Source organism: Schistocerca cancellata, chromosome 1, assembly GCF_023864275.1.
Source record: "Schistocerca cancellata isolate TAMUIC-IGC-003103 chromosome 1, iqSchCanc2.1, whole genome shotgun sequence".
In the NCBI taxonomy this organism is placed as follows: domain Eukaryota; kingdom Metazoa; phylum Arthropoda; class Insecta; order Orthoptera; family Acrididae; genus Schistocerca; species Schistocerca cancellata.
Window position 1 is genome coordinate 10752228 of NC_064626.1, and position 20824 is coordinate 10773051.

Sequence of the window (20824 nt, forward strand, 5' to 3'; positions counted from 1 at the left end):
TGGCCACCACAAACATTCGTCCCCAAGCGAAGAGTCGAAGCGAGACAAGGTTAGATACGAAAATTCCAAATCGGTATGGAGAGCGTGTTAGCTAATAGCTCACTACTTTGCTCAAACTGTTGCTCGAGGCTTCACGTACAAGCTGACTGAATCATTATTGTATGGTAGCGACGATACGTCAGTGGTCCTCTGCCACGCCGGCCGGAGTGTCCGAGCGGTTCTAGGCGCTATAGTCTGGAACCGCGAGACCGCTACGGTCGCAGGTTCGAATCCTACCTCGGGCATGGGTGTGTGTGTGATGTCCTTAGGTTAGTTAGGTTTAAGCAGTTCTAAATTCTAGGGGCCTGATGACCCATAGCGCTCAGAGCCATTACAATCATTTTTTTCCTCCGGCACATTGTACGAACGACTCGCAGAATGATGAAGACGGCGGTGAGTGCAAGTATATCCCCTTATTCCCTATCGCAACTGCCAGGTCGTTTCACGTATGATGGTTTGTCTGGTGCAGACGGTACATCTACTACGCACGCCGGCTCCTACACGTTCCAGCGAATGTGACGACAAATACGTATACATCCCTGCACGTGAGCAAGTCCGATGATCTTCTGAAATGGTCCTGTGATCGAAAATAAAAAGGCTGTACTGTGGGACCGCTACGGACGGCAATCGGCAGTCTTACGAGAAGCGAGCCCCACCCTGTACCAGAACAGACTGCACTACGACGTGAGTTAGCTCGCGTACTGCCGCAGGCACCGCCAGTACGACGACGACGTAGCAGTTACCGGGCCACGGCTCTCCAGTCGTGACCATTTGGCTCTGCAGATTTGGACAAGATCCTACTGACGTAAGCACTGCAGTTACTCGAGTCAGTGTAGGTTTTGAAATTATGAGTGCGTTGATCACAAATTGGTACCGTGAACATTATTACTTGTGAGCGAATGCTACGCATTTCATGTGAGATTCCTGCAGAAACAGCTTGAAACGAGGTCTCCAAAATTTACGCGTGTACGTGTATACACGAATGAATCTGAATATTATCACCACCTACCTAATATCCGGCGTGTCCAGCTTTGGCACCAATAAGACCGACGACGCGCCGTGGCACGGAATCTACGTGGCCTTGCGAGGTTGCTGAAGGGAGTTGGCACCACGTCAGCAAACACAAGTCACCGAATTCTCGTCAATTCCGGGGAGGAGGGCGACGAGCTCTGGCGCGTTCGATCGAGTTCAGACCTGGCGAGTTGGGCGCCCAGCACATCAACTGGAACTCGTCACCGAGTTCGTCAAACCACTACATCACACGGCTGTCCTTGTGACACGGCGCACTGCCTCGTGGAGAAATATCACTGCCGGCGGGAAACACGGCTGCCACGAAGCGCGGGCTGTACTGGGGCGGCGGGTGGCGACGTGACTGCTCGCCAGAGCACAGCGGAGCCGCCGCCAGCTCGTCTCCGTCCGACTGCCGTTCCCCCGTTCCGCGCTCTCCCGTCGGCACGGTGACGCGCTCTGCCACTGCCCCAGCGTCCAGTGCTGACGGTCACGTGACCGCCCAGTCACAGTTGCCGACGTCGTGGTGTTAACATTGCCAGATGTACGGGCCGACGGCTGCGGAGGTCCACCGTTACGAATGTTCGGCGCACCGTGTGTTCAGACACACTCGTACTGTGTAGAGATGGGGGATCCGCTCTTGGACTAATTCATAGAGTTCAATCTTTCAAAGGAGTGAACGATCAGTGATTCAGAAAAAAAGAACGGTAGCTCCAAACGTTTCCCACGGCAGAGAGAGAGAGTGAGAGAGAGAGAGAGAGAGAGAGAGACGGAGCATATCAGCAGCGCCTCTACTGGTCAGAGCACAGTGCACGTCACACAACACAGCCAGCGCCGGCCTCTGCCCTGCTTCTACCTTGGCTGCCTGCATTGTGCAGTGCCCCATTGGATTTTGTGTTTCACATATGCCATGCCGTCTCTGTGCGTCGTCTGCCGCCTGCAGTGTCTGGCGCAGCGTAACTTCGCATCGCTCCCTGTCGGCGATCGTTTCAGTCGCACGTCCTGCCCTCTGGGCAGTTGATGCGAGCAACAGGACAGAGAGCCACCTAGCGGATAACATAGGAACTACTTGCAAAAACCTGCTCGCAAGGGAACGGACGATTTGTCTCGGAGCGGGTGAGTTCACCGCTCCCTCCACCCTCGGAACGCGCCCGCTCAACGCTCGCCCGACCGTCTCGACTCTAGCCAGAGCGTTGAGCAAAGCGACTCAGGTGTCACGGCTGGTCTCTGCGGTCTCAGCTCACGCAGTAATACAGCTCGCGGCTCGACCTACTCGATTCAGCGCCTCTGCATCGGAGTCCGTCTCTACTGGATATTGTTCTTCGTAGTAATACCGCTATGTATATTACATTATTATGTTATGTATACATCAATTGTTTATTTTATTTTTATTTGTTTAAACTGATCAGATTAGGTTCCTGATGACTCTTCTTACTATAGGATTTTTATTATGGACACTCGAATTTACGCTTACGAGCGATCCGATAAACGTATCGCAAAATGTGATACACCAATATTTTCCTTGTTTTATTCTGTGTAAGGCTATATGCAGCACTTTCGTTTTACAGTCAAATTTATATTTTTTTTTATTCTGGTACGGATTTTGCGATTTTAGGCGTCTTCGGAAGGAAACGTTCGCTTTAAAAATATATGGCTTGCGATGTATGTGTATGAGGTTAATGAAATTTTAATACATTATAGCCAAATATATTGTTAATGTAAATCTCAAGTTACAACATTTTCCGATCACCCAAAAAACCACGATAGTGCAAAATAAATCAATAATCAAAAACTTTGTCATATCGTGGAAATTTCAATAAACAATATAAAATTCTTACTCATTATCTGTGTTACTTCAAAATAGGATCAAATAAGATCAAAATACAGGTATAGTACTGGAATAAACCAAGTTTAAAGGGCAATGTGCCTTCCATTTATTTTCTATTGTAAATGAGTGGTGAGTCATGAAAAATAGCTAATTCATTTCAGGGAGTGAACAGTTCTCATCCAATCTCTGAAAAGAACAGTTTTGCCCATCTCTAGTACTGTGCCCGCCATTAAAGCCTGATGTTAGATCCGCCACAGTTCGCCGCCTGCCCAGCCTGCGACGTCCGACATCCGCATCGCCTGTGGTTTTACCTCTGTTTCGCCACGAGTTCAGCACACTCAGCACAGCAGTCTTCGAGCCTTCCCCGCCCTACACGCCAGTACCCGCCGCCCGGTGGTGACGGTGTGACTGGCGAGCGCAGACCGCGGCTGCTCTCCGAGCCCAGTCGCCACTGCAGCCGACGATCATTGGAGCCGAATTTCAAAAACTCGTTTCCTTTCCGCTAACACGCGCACTTTACCTCCGACAAACGTTTGAAGCGCAGGGTTAAACCCTACAAAAATAAATCCGTACAAATTATAAAAACGGATGAACTTTAAGTATGTTCCACATCTTCTCCTAAATCACTGGGCCTATTTCACCGGAGCTCGGTAAACGTACCGTGAACTGTCGAAACAACTACTTCTCAGGTAAGAAAACCAAAAAGCAGTGTTCTCCACGACGAAAATACCTACGCTTCAGTTATCCAGTATTTGACATTGAGAGCACTTAAAGACTAGCAACAGACTTAACACATAATTTCAAATCTTAATTAACCTTTTTCTCGCTGACGACCTCTCAAAACATTGAAAGGAAAGAAAAAAAAGACTTCGTCGCTTACTGGATTTTCGGTTTTCGTGCAGTAAAACTGCCACATGCAGCTTGAAGTTCTAATTTATTACTTCTTTAGTAACAGGGTATTCGCAACGCATTTCGCAGACAGTATCAACATTCCCCGCTCCGCGTGAGAAGCTGCCGCAGCGTCCGTGACGTTCTAATCTATTTTTTTTTTACAACTAACTCACAACACATTTCGCTGACAGTGGGCACATATACCACTGATTTATCTGCAAAATTATGTCATTGTACAGTACACATTTCAGGAGATGCAATGTCATAAATATTAAGCTGCGTGGAAATGAAACTGCAGGTCAAAATTTCCTAGACATAGAGGCGAAATGTGTGTACAAAAACGCGTGAAATGTGTTAAATATGTTTCACATGTCTGTATGTGAGAAAAGCCACTGGTAAAAACCTCATACTAAACCTCTGCAACTACTTCAATCAGATTTGGTACACATTTAGAAAGAAATATCGTATCTCTTACTGGGGCGATTGTGGTGACGTGGAGAGAGAAGGGAGGACGAAGAGATGGGAAGGAGACAGGCACAGGTAGGACGAGGAGGAGGAACCGGAGAGAAAGAGAAAGGAAGAAGGGAGATGGGAGAGAGATGTGGAGGAAGAGATCAATAGACGGAGAGGCAGGAGCAAATGGGCAGAAAAAAGAGCAGAAGATCGACAGAGAGAGGCGAGAGTTCGGGACGGACAGAGAAAGGAGGAGACGAAATGAGAAGCGGAAGCAGCACGAAGACAGAGGAGCAGATGGACCAACAGACTGGAGTAAACAAATAGCGGGCAATGCCGGCTTCCACAGCGCGTAAAGAAACTGAGAAATCGATGTCCTTCCACTTGCACTCACGATTGTAGCAGGCATCCACCGGGCCAGCGATTTTGTTGAGCTTTCCATGGTTACAGAGCGTACTTTCGCATAACATACGCTGCTCTGCAACGACGCTCTTCCCGACGGTCAAAATTTTATCGAGTGTGATGAACACGACGTTGGAGCGGCAGCTGGCGGGAGGCAACGTAAATGCAACTATAAGCTATACCCTCCTCTGGCCAGTTATTTGTATCGCTACAATGGAAGGAAAGGAACAACAATAATGATGCTTCCCTCGTTCTCGGGTGTACTGCCGGGTCCAAAAGCCGAAAGTCTAGGATATCAATAATATAATGATAATCATCCTTATGTATTTGTTGGCAGATGAATCGCGTTATAATAAGAAATCGTGATTAAATGAACATTTGTGGATGCATTCACGGGCGTATTCAAAGGTTATCGCAATGGCGTCATTAAACTTACGATTGTTGTTTCTCATTGGAAAGCCGATTGCATTACGGTTGTGATCTATGACAAAAAGCACGAAAACCATACCACGAACTTGAGTCAGGCCACTTTCAGACGGACGTGTTTGACTTTATCAGCATGAAAAAAAAAAAAGGAAAAAAAAGAAAAAAAAACACGCACACACCACATTAGCATTCACAAACAATGGCTGTTCATACACACTTATTTACGCAACCCGTGCTTCTAATACAGGTACGAACACTGGAACTGTCAACAGATGCAGTACGTGACACCGAACAGTAGTGGAATTTTCCTGACATGCAACAATGAACAATCATTCTGCAATCGCTTCAGGAAATTTTTAAGCTGACTATGGAAGTATAAATCGCAAAGTAGGGACACAGGTGTCACGATTAGTTGTAGTAGTAGGCAGATTATACCACGAGACGAATGCACCACAATGTTTCTCGTTAGGTGAGTAATTGGGGTGAAAGGATAGGAAAGGAAACAGGTTGGAAAAGAGGCCGGAAGGAAATAGAGACTTGCAGGCGCACGAGGCACTGAAGCTGTGCAACGGTCAGAGCTGAAAATCTGTGCAAGAACGGGACTCGAACCCGGACGCTCCGCTTTTCTACAGCGGTTACCTTAAGGGGATACGGAATCGGATTTTGGGTTAAAAAATCGAATTTTTTTTATTGGCGTATTATATTCTGCCATGTTTCCTCTTTAAAATGACGTATCATACATAGCTCTACTACAATTATAACTATTTTATTTTTATATATTTGTGAGATCGGGTATTGCGCTTTAGTTATACACGTCTCTCGTGGCTGACCATGAACTTTTTGGCAGTACCTTTAAAGTGACATGAATTCAAATATCCCGGTTTCCAGCGACTATTTATACACTAGTTGCCCGAAAATGTTTCTCTCTGGTTTCCTCAAGTTACTCTTTGACTTTGTGGCGGGACTGTTTTGTAAACAGTGTGATATAAGAAAGTAGTTGTTGTTGAGTTATTTCGTATTTAGTGCTTCATTTTTCGCAGTGAAAATGCCTAGAGCTAAAGCAAAAGTATTTAAAAAGCGTGTGAACTGGCAAAAGAAAAGAAATAATGATTCATTAGCAAAGCAAAGCAGTTCATCATCATCACTGTTGGAAAATGTGAATCCACTTATTACTGATTTGCCGAACGAACTTACACCAAATGAAAACAGTGCTTCTCATAAAAAACTAAGAGATTTGGAAGAGAAATATAATTTACTTGATAGAGGGAATGAAGTTTTTGAACTCATTGATACGAATATATTGTGTGAAGCTCTTGAAAACAGTTTGTGCTGCAAAAAATGTCATGGAAACGTTTCTCTGAAAGTAGAATCCCATGTTGGCCTGGCTGCCCAGTTTAATTTAATATGCAGTGTTTGTAAATACAGCTGTAAGTTTCCAAGTTCGGTTTCAGTAACTGTAAATAATGGATACAAGAAAACTGAACTTTATAGTGTAAATATTAGGTTAGTTTATGGATTGCGAGCAATTGGTAAGGGCAAAGCAGCTGGTGATATGCTATGTGGTGTTCTAAATCTTCCAAGTGCACCTTCAAAGTTTGAAGCTTACAATTATGTACTAGGATCTGCAGTTGAAGATGTAGCACAGAAGTCAATGCAGGTTGCTGTGGAAGAAGCAGTGGAAGAAAATGACGGCAGTCGTGACCTCACAGTGGCGTTTGATGGCACGTGGCAGAAAAGGGGCCACACCTCCAACAATGGTGTTGTAACAGCAACTAGTGTTGATACTGGCAAGGTTATTGATGTTGCAATAATGTCTAAATACTGTAGGTGCACAGGCAGGCTGAAAAATGAACACAGTGATGACTGTATTGCTAATTATTATGGTAGTAGTGGTGGCATGGAGGTTGCTGGGGTGAAGAAAATTTTTCATCGTTCTTCACAGTGGTATAATGTTCGCTATGTCAAATATCTGGGAGATGGTGACTCTAAAGCATTCAAAGAAGTTTTGGAAAGCAAACCATATGGGAACAGTGTAAATATAAGCAAACTTGAATGTATAGGACATGTGCAGAAGAGAATGGGTGCCAGGCTGAGAAGGTTAAAATCAGTTATGAAAGGGAAAAAACTAGATGATGGGAAAACCTTGGATGGCAGAGGAAGATTGACTGATTCCATAATAGACCACATTCAGAACTGCTATGGCCTTGCAATCAGGCAAAATACAGGCAATCTTGAAGAAATGAGGAGAGCTATATGGGCTTTATATTTCCACACCGCATCCACGGATGAGCATCCACAACATGGTTTGTGCCCCAAAGGTGAAAACAGCTGGTGTAAATACAATAGGGGACTAACAACAGGAGAGAAATACATTCACCACCACAGTCTACCATCAGCCATCATGGCAGAAATAAAGCCCATTTTCAGAGATCTGGCTGACAGAAGTCTTCTGATGAAATGTCTTCACGGAAAAACGCAGAACCCCAACGAGTGCTTGAATAGTGTGATATGGCATCGTCTCCCAAAAACAGTGTTTGTCGGAATTAATACACTACATTTTGGTGTGTATGATGCTGTGGCAACCTTCAATCTTGGAAATATAACTAAATGCCAGGTCCTTCAAAAGTTGGGTATGTGTGTTGGTTCCCGTACGGTACGTGCTATGTTCTTTTTAGATCAGCACAGACTAAGGCATGCTGATAATATAATCAAGACATTAGTGAAAAAAGCAAGACAGGTGCAGAGGGGTGCCAAAAGAAGACTTGAAGGTGATTATGAAGACTGTGAAGGGGGTATTAGCTACGGATCAGGAATGTTTTAATCTTCTTTCTCCGTTTCCCGTAAGTTTACTTTTTACTTCATCTAGGAACATTATCTCAGGTACTGGTCAACCTAGAAGTCTGAAATTTTTATGACGTAGTGACATAGGTCCCTATTACATACTGAAACAACGATTTTTTAATTACTTGATTTACAAAAGACTTAGGGGTGATAGTCTCCCCGATTACCGTAGCAGTAGGAACGTGGATTGTGCATCGGCAGTACGTTTTCATCAAACAGCTGTGACGCCCATAGACCTGTCGTACCTACGTTTATCGTTACGACCGTCTTTGCGACGAGACACGACTGGCTGCAGCGACACACACGTTTAGCGCAAAGCTAGGGAGCAAAGAATAGGAGGCAGCTGGTTCGCACAACGGTGGGACCGCTTTTACTAGAGTACTGAAGCCGGCTGCTACCGGAAGCATCGAACGCCTAGCGACACTCCAAATCAAATTTCTCTACTGGCCAACTCCAGCCGGTGGACAGTGTATCGATCGAAGCGTCAGCGCCAGTCACAGGACGACCAGTGGACTACGCAATCCGCGCTGGGGAAGCAACCGGGAAGCCGTCGCGCTGCAGGAACACAGGTCGCGGCTACTCACCGCGGCGGCAGGCGCAGCCATTGCAAAGGATACATTTCCTGGAAGAAGTCCAGGTGCGGCGGCTGGAGGATGTCCAACGCGGACAGCACCTGCAACAAGCCAATAACAGGCGGCATCAGCACAGTACAGTACAAAGAGGCCAATTCTTCACACAGAAAGAATACACAGAAAGAAATGCACTATCAAAATTTTAGCTGCCAAAGCACATTGCAAATATTTAAAAAATGTTATAGTTATTTATTTTTGTCGCACGAAGAACCGCTTATAGCAGCGGTTCGTTACCCTTCCTTCCAAGCCGCGAATCGGCGAATTTTACGAACTTACACCGTACCAAAAATGTATCAAATCATTAACTTTTTGAATAACTTGCACAGTTTACATAGTCAGCTGAACTGCTCAAGTTTTAACTGATACATAAGTGACTTACAGAGAAAACAAAATCGAGGCAGTGTATGATGTCACTCCACAGATGTATTCCGTCAATCGGAGTTTTAATTTAATTATTATGGACATTAAATGAGCTGCAAATTCGAGCGAATAGTAACTGTTAACAACTAACAACTGTGTCAGACAAATCATCAAGTGAAATTGGCTTTCAAATTACGATCGCGCTGTTCCGCGTTATCTGTTTGCCAAAGCGCCGTCAATCGAAGGTACGTGCCTGCAGGGCCACCGCTGGACAAACTTTTGTAAGGGCACCAAGGCCTTCTCAGCCCACAGTAGTCAATTACGACAAATATTGATTCCTCAGAACCTTGTTTTAAACGTCAGCTTCAAATAAATGCTGCCTCAACTGTCAATTTATTAACTGAATGTACTGTATTTGAATAGATACAAACATTAGCTCACACCATTAATGACAAATTAATAATAATAATAATAATAATAATAATAAATTAATAATAGTTACTAAAATGAATAAACCTAACTTTTAGTAAGAAATCTTTACAGCTTGGAAACCTTTGCAGCATACTTCGTTATCTTGATTTTAAAACTCTAGTTCAAACTTTCAATATCAGCTGTAGATGGAACCGTGAATCATCTACTCTTGCAACGGATGAAGTTATCCACTACATCGCTGAAGCTTATTTTACATGTAAATTCATGCTATATTGATAACGGTGCTAGATGATTTAATCCTCTCTCACTCAGGAGCCCATTGTTTTCTGTTTTGTCAGATCTGGAAATTTAGCAGCACTGACTGACTTAACATTAGTATTTCTTTGACAAGATTATTACTCAGGTCGTCAGGATAAGTTCTAAATAATTTCTTAGTCGTATCACTATCATCCAAATTTGTGCTGGAAGTATTAATCACAAAAACGCCTTCAATCACAACTTTTAGTGCTTTATTACGTACACGATGCATTTCGGACCCTGTGGCTCCACCATCGGGTGTAATTTGTCTTAATACATGCTTTATTTTTCTCTTGAATGAGGTGAAATGCATATTTCTGTCACGAAAGGGTCTGATGTTAGGTTATGAATTTCGTAAGACAAAAGCGGAAAATATGTGCGAAATAGTGGAAAAGATGAACAGTGGTTCCGCTTTTGACTCATGAAATCCACAAACTAACATCAGACCTTTTCTTGACAGGAATATGCATTTCACCCCATTCAAGAGCAAAAAATAAATCATGTCTTAAGACAAATTCCACCTGCTGATGGGCCCACAGGGTCCGAAACGCATCGTGTACCTAATAAAAAACACGAAAACTTGTGACTGAAGGATTTTTTAAATTCATACCTCCAGTAAATTGAAGTTGCGAAATACAGATAAAATTAGAAGGAAGGTCAGCGTTGGCCGTAAATTTTGATGATTTATCAACAGCAAAATCGATTTTCGATCACATAATGATCATCTTCAGTGCTGGAAGTTAAAAATGTTCACATAGCAATAATTGAATAAGAAACAAAAGACCACAAATACACCTGAGTATAAATCAACTGTTGGTAAGAACATACCTTTAGCGTACAAATTAAAGCTCATAGGCACGGGTGTCTAGTTATAACAGAAGCTACGAAACGATCACAATGGCTGATGCCGCTGTTTACATTCACCTATACAGAAGACAGGGGCTTGGAACGCCCTCTATGTGACATGTATCACGTGAAGACTTAATTTACTTTATTTGGCAAGAGATTACCACAAAATATCAAATGTGCATGCACAAATCATTAATTGAATATTTCAAATTTAAAATTGTACATTAAAAACGCATAGCAAAAAGGAAGGGGGAAATGCACATCTTGCCAACATACACTGGCGTGTTATTTTCAAAACGCCAACGCTGACCTTCCTTCTAATTTTTTTTATCATATGGTCGCTGTGCACAAAGCACTCAATGGAGTCGCCAATCAATGCATAAAATTAAATGCAAATTTGTATTTATTCTGATAATGGCTTCAAAAGTTGCACTAATATTTCCCATTTCTTCATACCGAAATTCCGTCTGTGAAACAAACTTGTGTATGATTACGTCAAATGCCTCTCTTTGGAATTGTTGTTCTTCACTTCATCTGAGTGTGTGTCAGGTGCTCAACTACTATCCCAATCAGATTTACCAAAGACAGCCTTCCTCCTTTTTGACTGCAGAATCAAACTTCTTATATACATATATGGTTTAAGATGTCCGTCAAACATTCAAGAGAATCTTGGAGAAATAACTGATCAGCCCCATCACGAGGCAAATTACTTTGACTTTTTGGGCATTTTAAAACTTCTGTTACTTCTGGTAATTTTTCTGCTGCAGGCTTCACTGCTTCACTTCTTGTGCGCCATCTTGTTTCAAGGCACGCCTTGAAGAAATCGACCGCCAGTTTATTGAAACAACCCTTCTTATCCCTGTGGGCTTGCACTGAAGAAATCTTACAGCTGGTTCAGACACCTGAAGAAGGTACCGACTCCTCCTTTACTTCTTGTAGCACGTAACCCTACTAAGTTCAGAGAATGAGCAGCACACGGAGAAAATTTTGCCAGCGGATAAATGTCCCTAATTTTTACATGCAAACATTTTATTGCTCAGAAATATTTGATCCATTATCAAAGCAATGGGCTGAAAATCAAGTTGATGCTTGTTAAATTCGTTTGTGGTAGCATTACTAATTGCATCACCTGTTTTTTCTGCAAATTAAAACATTCCACAACCTGTCATGAACTTACCATTTATTTTCCTCTTTGTTAAAAAAATACTCAAAACAGAATATTCTGTTGGTCTTAGAAACTACTGCAGTAGCATCGGAGATGTATCGGGGGAAAACAGAGCTTTTTACCTTTCTTCTAACATTTTCTTTAATATATTACCTCCGCACAAAGGTAAAAGGTCATTCTGTGCCCTCTAATATAAATAGAGCGCTTTCTTTTCGTGTTTCACTTGACAGTTTTTAACATAAAATGTATATTCTTTGAAAAATGGGTCATATTTAATCAATAGCTGAATTAACACCAAGAAGTTAAAATTATCTGGCTCTCCTAACTGATGGCTACTTCCCCTAAAAAGCAAAATTCGTGAGTCTCAATATATAGGAACATCCATCATTGTTTTTAACAGCTCACGTAAGAATAATCTTTCTTTCAGGAATAGTTTGTGGAACACTGAATGTGCACTGCTACCTATTAGGCTTTGCTCGTAACATCTCCATGCTAAATCATTATTTCCATGTTCAAGAAGAATACAGTTCTCTCCAAGTCGTTTTTCTTCCGTCAAATCTTCCATGCAATTTAGCTAACCTAGATGCGACAGGCTTTTTGGGATAATCCTGAGAGATTTTCCTGCTTTTCACTCCACACTAACCAATGCCTTTTTACTTGAAATTTGCTTGGAATCTAAGTGGTGATTGGTAAATTTTGTACTTTGTTCGTCTACAACTGTTGAAACATTCCAAGGTCAATGTCCCTACTGCTGGCCATTGTCCGGGAACAGTTGGATTCCAGTCACACTGACTAGGTGCTCAGTCGGACTTTGGTGCGCTTACCTCTCCTTCATCAGGCGGCATCAGATGCTGTTAGTTTAAGTGTTTGCTCTGAGCAAGTTTCCGTTTCTGCTTACGTTGAAGTGTTACTTACAATTGACGATGGATTATCTTTTGACACAAAATAGCTACCTATTGGTTTTTTCAACTTTCTCTAGCTCTTTCGCAAACTTTTCATCGCGTTTACGTTTTTCAGATCGCATCCGTTCACAAAATTTACGCGGAAAACCCAACATTATCCTGGAAATAGATAATTAAAATATCTACTAAAATACGTTTACAAGAATAAGAAAAGCTTCAAATAACAGTGAAAGTAGTGGTACTAAATTATTTTTTTTGAAATTTTGTAACCTACCTCAAATAAAACAATACAGTGTACCTGCACGAGCAAGATTGGTTAATTTTCAAGAAAACGTCTTGCACACTGCCGTCACCGACAATATTAACTGAAGCGCAGCACTTAAATCTGTCAACACGCCGCGTGTAGAACGCCAAGCGGGCGCGAACACAACGGTCGACAGTCCTGTTGCCAACGCCGTTTTTATGAGAACTGCCAAGTCCCATTCCTGTAGGTATTTAATCTCTAGAAAAATTGTGATTATCTGTCGCTGACAAACGTGCCAAACGCTACGTGTGGGTATTAATCGAATTGACGGTCGCGCTTGTACGATAGCCCAGCATAGATAAGTTCAGTAAAAATTTTAGTCTAACAGAAATACATAGTTCTAATTGGCCCCCTCACTTTCTTTTATTCCACAAAAACAGTAACAAAAATGGCTAGATTACAATGAAATGACATAAATAAGGTGACAGATAATTGCAGTCATAAATTACAGTATTCAAAGAATAAGGAATGACACGCAGTCTAGCAGCAGCACACATTTAGGACCTTCACTGTCACCTTCAACTGGTGGCAGTTCAGCACGCACATTTTCTTCTTCTGCAGCCTGAGGTTCCTCATCATCATTTCCCAGACCCAAATTAATCATTCAGTAAATCTTTGATGTGTGTTCCTTCCAGGGTAAATTACATGGACAGAAGAGCAGTGCCGAACAGCGACATTACAAAGTCCTTCGCTGTCTTGTTACCTTTAGCCAGTTCCAGCCTTCTAAACGCATTCTGAGGCAGTTCAAGATCTTCCTTTATAACAGACACCAGATGTTTGCCGTCATACTCTTGTATATGCTGTACTACTGATTTATTTGTCACGTGTGACTTGCAGGTGAGGTTAGGGTCGGGAACGTGACACAACCCATCCCCTCTCCACGAGGAATCCAGTTCCTAACCTATACCCATTCTGTTGAATACAATTCGGAGCATGTTACCATATTTCTTATTGTGATTCTGATACTTGAGTGTTTTCTCGGATTCATTTCCCATATACATCTTGTATTCAATATGTCCATCCCTCCCAATATTGTTAAAAATGTAACTTGTATATTTGCCCATTGACCAAATCACTGCCCGGTTGGCCTCGCGCTTGCAGTTTCCGGCTGTGCCGTGTGCGGGCAGTTGGTTGGCGTGGAAGTCTCCGTGGCGCGGGTCCGGCCGGGGCCGCTGGCAGCGTCCACAGGCGGTCCAGTGTGAGCGGCTGTTCCCACTGCTACGAGGTCCGTGGCTCAACGATACCGGACACGAAAGTTGAGTCTTTACTTAATCTACCAGCAAGCCCCAACTGTTCACATTGTGTCGTTTGAATTTCGCTGTGGGCTGTTGAGACATTCCCGCAAGCGACAACGTGCGTTTTCAAGTTGGCGAAATTCCAGCCGCCCTGCTGTAGAGTTTAACTTGATTATTTCTGAATTGAAGTGCACCGGCGGAATTTTCTGCCTCGTGGCCGTTAATGTTCCGGTTACCAGGCCTGGACGTTGACGTAAATTCAGGCAGTGTATTTTCCTCGTCGTGTTGTGGCTGTCCACCACGGCGTGTTGAATGTTTAATTCGTTGTGGGCGCCGATACCTTCTGCGTTGTTCCATTGAACTCCCTGTTGTGTGCTGGTCGGGTGTAGCAGAAGTTATCCTGTCGCTTGATCCGTTGACTGTCTGTCGGTTGGGTTGCCGTCGGAATGAGAATTGTTGGGTCGACTGCCTGTCACACCTAAGCGAGCGTTAGTGTTTGAATTCCAGGCCGACCCTTGGCAACCTTCTGAGCGCCGTTTGATGTCCTGCCATTTCTTATTTCTCCTTGTTGTTCATGTATGGCTTCTAGCCGATTTTATATTAAAGTTGTTTTGTCCTTAAGGTTTAAGATTGTTTGGACCTTCAGCCAGATTTAAAGAAATTTTAGGATAATGCCTTCTGCCTTTTAAAATTCAAATTCCTGTTTTGAGCCTTAGGTTATTGGCCTTGAACTAATTTTAGGTTAAAGTTGTTTTGCCCTTAGGGCATGAGATTGAGCCGTCAGCCTAAATTACGTCAGCTATCAGCCGCCTTTAGTGAATTAGCAGTCTCGTTAAAAGTTGATTAACTCTCTACAGTAAATTGATTTCTTAGGATGCATAGGATGTGTGACTGCTGTGTACGAACGCAGGAGGAGCTGGCCACTGTTCGCGAACAGCTGAACGTGTTGATGGCCGCGGTCAGCCGTCTTCAGGCTGCTGCCTCGGAGTGTAGCGGCAGTGGGGAGTCTGGTGCGTCGCATGGTACACCCCAGGTGTTACATGCGTCACCCACTGTCCCTGCTGTCGAGACATCTTCGCGGGTACCGAGTGCGGTTGGGCCATCCTCTCCCCAAAGGGAGTGGCGGGTTCAGCGGCGTTCGCGGCGCACGAGGCGGAGGGTCAATGTGGAGGCTGGCCGTGTGGCATCGCCCGCTCTGCCTGTGGGTGGACATGTGGCCGCTCCTTCAGCAAGGTCCGGGCAGGCACACGGGGGGGAGGGGGGGTTTATTAGTGATTGGGAGCTCCAACGTTAGGCGGGTGATGGAGCCCCTTAGGGAAATAGCGGAAAGGTCGGGGAAGAAGGCCAGTGTTGACCCGACTGCAAATTGTTGCTCATGTCGGCACCAATGACTCCTGCCGTCTGGGTTCAGAGGTCATCCTCAGTTCATAAAGGCGGTTGGCGGAGTTGGTGAAGGCGGAAAGCCTCGCTCTCGGGGTGGAATCTGTGCTAACTATTTGTAGTATCGTTCCGATTGCGGTCCTCTGGTTTGGAGCCGACAGGAAGGCTTAAACCAGAAGTTCAGACGATTCTGCGGAGATCTGGGGTGCAAATGTCTTGATCTCTGCTATCGGGTGGAGAAATGTAGGGTCCCCATGAATAGGTCAGGCGTGCACTACACGCAGGAAGCGGCTACAAGTGTAGCCGAGTACATGTGGAGTGCACATGTGGATTTTTTACGTTAGAGAATGCCCTCCCTAGGCCCGACAAGACGCCTCCAGAGACGCGACAAGGTGGTAGAAGGCAAAAACGCAACCGCGAATAACAATGTTACTGTGGTAATAGTAAACTGCACGAGCGTCTATAGAAAGGTCCCAGAACTGCTCTCATTAATAAACGGTCACAATGCCCACATAGTATTAGAGACAGAAAGTTGGCTGAAACCAGTAATGAAATTCTAAAATCAGATTAGAATGTATACCGCAGAGAAAGACTTGACAGTGCAGGGGGAGGCGTGTTTATAGAGATAAAAAATGCAATAGTATCGAAGGAAATTGACGGAGATCCGAAATGTGAAATAATTTGGGTGAAGGTCACGGTTAAGGCAGGCTCAAACACGTTAATTGGATGTCTCTATAGGGCCCCTGGCTCAGCAGCTGTTGTGGCAGAGCACCTGAAGGGATATTTGGAAAATATTTAGAGTTCATTTCCCGACCGTGTTATAGTTCTGGGTGGAGATTATTTGCCGGATATAGACTGGGAGACTCAAACGTTTACAACGGGTGGCAGGGACAAAGAATCCAGTGAAATTTTTTTAAGTGCATCATCTGAAAACTACCTTGAGAAGTTAAACAGAGAACAGACTCGTGGCGATAACATATTAGACCTTCTGGTGACAGACCCGAACTATTTGAAATAGTTAACGCAGAACAGGGAATCAGCGATCATAAAGCGGTTACTGCATCGATTTCAGCCGTAAATAGAAATATTAAAGAAGGTAGGAAGATTTTTCTGTTTAGAAAAAGCGACAAAAAGCAGATTTCAGAGTACTTGACGGCTCAACACAAGTTTTGTCTCAAGTACAGATAATGTTGAGGACCAGTGGACAAAGTTCAAAACCGTCGTACAATATGCATTAGATTAGTATGTGCCAAGCAAGACCGTAAGAGATGGAAAAGAGCCACCGTGGTACAACAAGAGAGTTAGAAAACTGCTGCGGAAGCAAAGGGAACTTCACAGCAAACATAAACATAGCCAAAGCCTTGCAGACAAACAAAAATTACGCGAAGCGAAATGTAGTGTGAGGAGGGCTATGCGAGAGGCGTTCAATGAATTCGAAAGTAAAGTTCTATGTACTGACTTGGCAGAAAATTCTAAGAAATTTTGGTCTTATGTCAAAGCGGTAGGTGGATCAAAACAAAACGTCCAGACACTCTGACCAAAATGGTACTCAGAGGATGACAGACTATAGGCCGAAATACCAAATGTCTTTTTCCAAAGCTGTTTCACAGAGGAAGACTGCACTGTAGTTCCTTCTCTAGAATGTCGCACAGATGACGAAATTGTAGATATCGAAATAGACGACAGAGGATAGAGAAACAATTAAAATCGCTCAAAAGAGGAAAGGCCGCTGGACCTGATGGGATACCAGTTCCATTTTACACAGAGTACGCGAGGGAACTTGCGCCCGCGTAAGCACCTACCACGGGCTTTGAACCTTGAATGGTAATGGCTGTCAGCCTGTGCTGTAGCTGTCTCAGGAAAGATTCCAGCGATATAATAAATAGCAGCATGGATAAGGGGCTTCCTTGGGTAACACCACTTTTTATTTCAATTTGTTTGTGAGCTGACAGTTAACGGAGATTTTTGCAGCAACACCCATTGCCATGTCCTCGATGATGTCGATGGTTTTTGGCAGGAAGTCCATTCGACGCATTCTCTCTATCAGGTATTTGTGATTAATTTAATCAAATGCCTTATGAAGTGTATGAAAAGCAGAGAACATTTTATGTTACTTGCCTGCGTTAGCGCAATGACAACGCGATAGAATGCCGCAGTTTGTAAAATCGTCCTTCTAAAAGCACAAACTTGGTGCCTGCCGTGTGGCGCACGCACTGTCTGCTACAGAAAAATTTCAGGGTAGGCATTCTGCTGGTTCGTACGTAATTTGTTATTTAGTGGGACGCATGTGCCTGGGAAAACAGTGTGTAGAAAACGTTGCTGTGTAGTATGTCACGGCCATCTTCAAATGTTCCGTTCAAAACTTGTGTGCGATATTTCATGTTTTTCACTGTCTCTCCCGATACATAAGTTTTGGTACTGATTGTTTATACTTTTTCTGTAATTTATATTCTGATAAAATCGTTTTAAAATGAAAAATTTAAGTCTGAAAATCCTAGGTTCACACGAAGACACGAATATAGTGGGGTTGGTGAGCTGGTACGGCTCGCTATTTATATTTTTGTTTGTTTTTTGAAACTACCCGCCTTCTCAGTACTCGATATCGGATTGGAGTCTGTGGTCGCCGCATAAGTATCTCTGGCGAGTTGGCTTCCCGCGCGCCGCGAGGCTGCAGAACGAGGGAGAAGGGAGAAGGAAGGAGGGAGGAGGAAGGAGGGTGTTGCTGTAGGCGAGCTCTGCAGGAGCCGGAGGGCGAGGCGAGGCGGAACGCCGAGGGCTCGAAGATCCCAGCGTGCAGGGCCCGTGTTGTCCCGATGGCGATCGACGTGTGGTCATTCAACGGCTGAAACGTGATTTCTTGGTTCCGCCCTTGCGTTCCGACGAAGAATTACGGCGCGTTTGGCGTATGAGGTGAACGTAAGAATTCTAAAAAGGTGCACGTTGGTGGCGCGTGTGTCAGACTTGTGAGTGGCGTAAGCTTTGCTTCGGTCCTGCAGTCTCCAGCTGGAGCGGTGCTTGGGAGGAGCGCGTTGGTATCGGCATTGTCTTCTATTTACTCGCTTTAAGGTAATTGACGTCTTTGGATCGAAGGTGGAACCGAGCGAGGGACCCAATCATTGCTTGTCTTCTTAAGAAACCTAAGTCGGCCCCGGCATGTTAAACTCTGTTCTCTTATAAAGAGTGATTGACGCTCTGGTACTGTTCAACAATGAACTTTGGCGGTACTGTTAACCGTTTGTAGTAAGGGAAAGACTGATTGTGCAGCTTTCAGTCGGAGGCTTATGAATCGTGTTAATTGCAGTTTACTTCTTATGGTATTTTCGTAATTTAGCTTGGAACGTCATTCTGTGGTTCGGAGTGGCCCTCCCACGAGTTTAAAGTCACAAATATTTTCTTACTGCTGTGCTGCGGTTGCCCTGCAACAGTTGTTGATTAGTCTCTTGTCTACACCACCGTACTGATGTTCGGTGCGGTGCGGTATAGTCGGAAGTGCTCAGCACTCCGCATCTACTCCCTCGCCCGTTTTAAGATTTCCGAGCCGCATCCACATCGACGCATAATCCCAGTATGCGATTTGTGTAAGTTGATTGCGCCCTGTTTACGTTTTGCGTAACGCAGAAAATCTTTCTCGTGCCCCGTGTGATCCTGAAGGATAGCACGGTACACAACAGCGCATGACCACGACGAAATCAAATGATATGTATTGTATATTTTTAATAACCGAGATTCAGAGTTGACTTGTGTATTTTTTATTTATTTTGAAAGGAAAAGATTACATACCTGGTTAATTATAACATATATGCTTAATTGTCGTAGTTCGTCGGGTGAAGTACACATCACATGTAGGGAGGTTTACGGTGTACAGTGTTTAAAAGGAAGGAAAATAGTTTGTGATACGGTGCGCATCGTAGAGGCTACGGGATTTGAGTGTAAGTTCATAAGTCACATTTCATTGCATTTAAGTTGTTTTAATTAAAATTGTCATCAATATTTTTATTGGCTTTAGAGATCACAGGTGATATCTACGAAAATTTTGGTATTGCCATGTGGCGTCACAATCTTTTATTTAACCTTACAATTTGTATTTTTTCCTTTGCTTAAAAAGGGATTTTTGAGTTTTAACCGTTGTAAACTGATTCTGAGAGATGTTCTTTGATCCGTTAAAGATAATACTTCGGGAACTTTCATTAACAAACTGCATTCAGGAGCTTGCTGTTCATGATAACGAATGTTCGCTTACTTCTTTAAAATCAAGTTAGAAAAGATGTAAAATTTTAAACGTAAAAAAAGGCTTTTATTAGATAAACGTTGACTGCCCGTACTCCCCACAACTTCCACGTACTCAAAGCATTGGCCTTCGGGCGTTGTCTGATGTTTACCCCAGTGCCTATACCAGCTAACGCCTGCAGGGCCATGTCAGTGTCCCACTTCACTTTCACTTCACTTTCAAAATCGGTCAGTTCAAAATTTTTTTTTGGTAGTGAAAGTATTATTTATCACAAAGGAAGTTCGCAAATTTTGAGATGGCAGAGTTAGAGCGGCAATGCATCTCCATTAAATTTTGCGTGAAACTCGAGAAAGCCTTTACAGAGGCACGTCACACCACATGATGCGGGAGGCCAAGCCTACGGTGGTCAATGCTGAAGCCGTACTCGGCGTTACGAGCGGTTCACACGGTTTAAAAATGGCCGGAAGAAAGCTAAAGGTGACCCTCGTTCAGGAGTTCCTTCGGCGTCTATCGACGATGCTAACGTCAGGAATGTCAATGAAACTGACTGCCAATCAAACACTGATTGTACGAGTCATTGCAGAAGAATGTAACATTTCAACTGAATCGTGTCACGAAATCCTGACGCAGTATCTCGGAATGCATCGTATTGCCGCCATGTTCGTCGAATGGCTCACGAATAAAGATCAGACAGACGATCGCCTGGCAATCTCTGAAGAGATTTTGGATCGCGCAAATAAGAACGAGATGTTCTTAAGAGAATCGTAACTAGTGATGAGACGTGGATCTACGGTTATGAAATTGAGTGAAGGATTAGTTCATCACAAATTCGTGCCACAGGGACAAACTGTTAATCGACGGTACTAGCGGGACTTGTTGCGACGCCTGCGAGAAAATGAGACGAAAACGGCCTGGAATGTGGCGAGACAATTCGTGGCTCTCGCAGCTCCCTGTCGGTGCGTGGCTACTGCACAAGAAACGAAACCACTACGCAGCCTCGGCCTCCGTACTCTACAGACCTGGTCCCTGTAGACTCGCTCTATGTCCACTCTATGTCCAGTTGACAGGACAAAGACTTGCAACGACGGGTTAGATAAAAGAAAATTCGGATACAGCGCTCCTACCGATCCAGCGAGAAGCGTACCGGACTGC

At 43.9% G+C, this 20824-nt stretch overlaps 1 protein-coding gene across 2 annotated transcripts in view; it reads right to left on the reverse strand.

The window, feature by feature from the left end:
* LOC126164039 (serine/threonine-protein kinase NLK) overlaps positions 1-20824 on the reverse strand; it is a 436819-nt gene that overhangs the window by 152436 nt on the left and 263559 nt on the right. For both annotated transcript variants that reach the window (XR_007535407.1, XM_049920206.1), the window contains exon 3: positions 8506-8561. Coding sequence is in view for 1 of the 2 variants with exons in the window: in XM_049920206.1 (XP_049776163.1) it covers positions 8506-8561 (56 nt within the window). In the remaining variant the exon portion in view is untranslated. The remainder of the gene's footprint in view (positions 1-8505; positions 8562-20824) is intronic.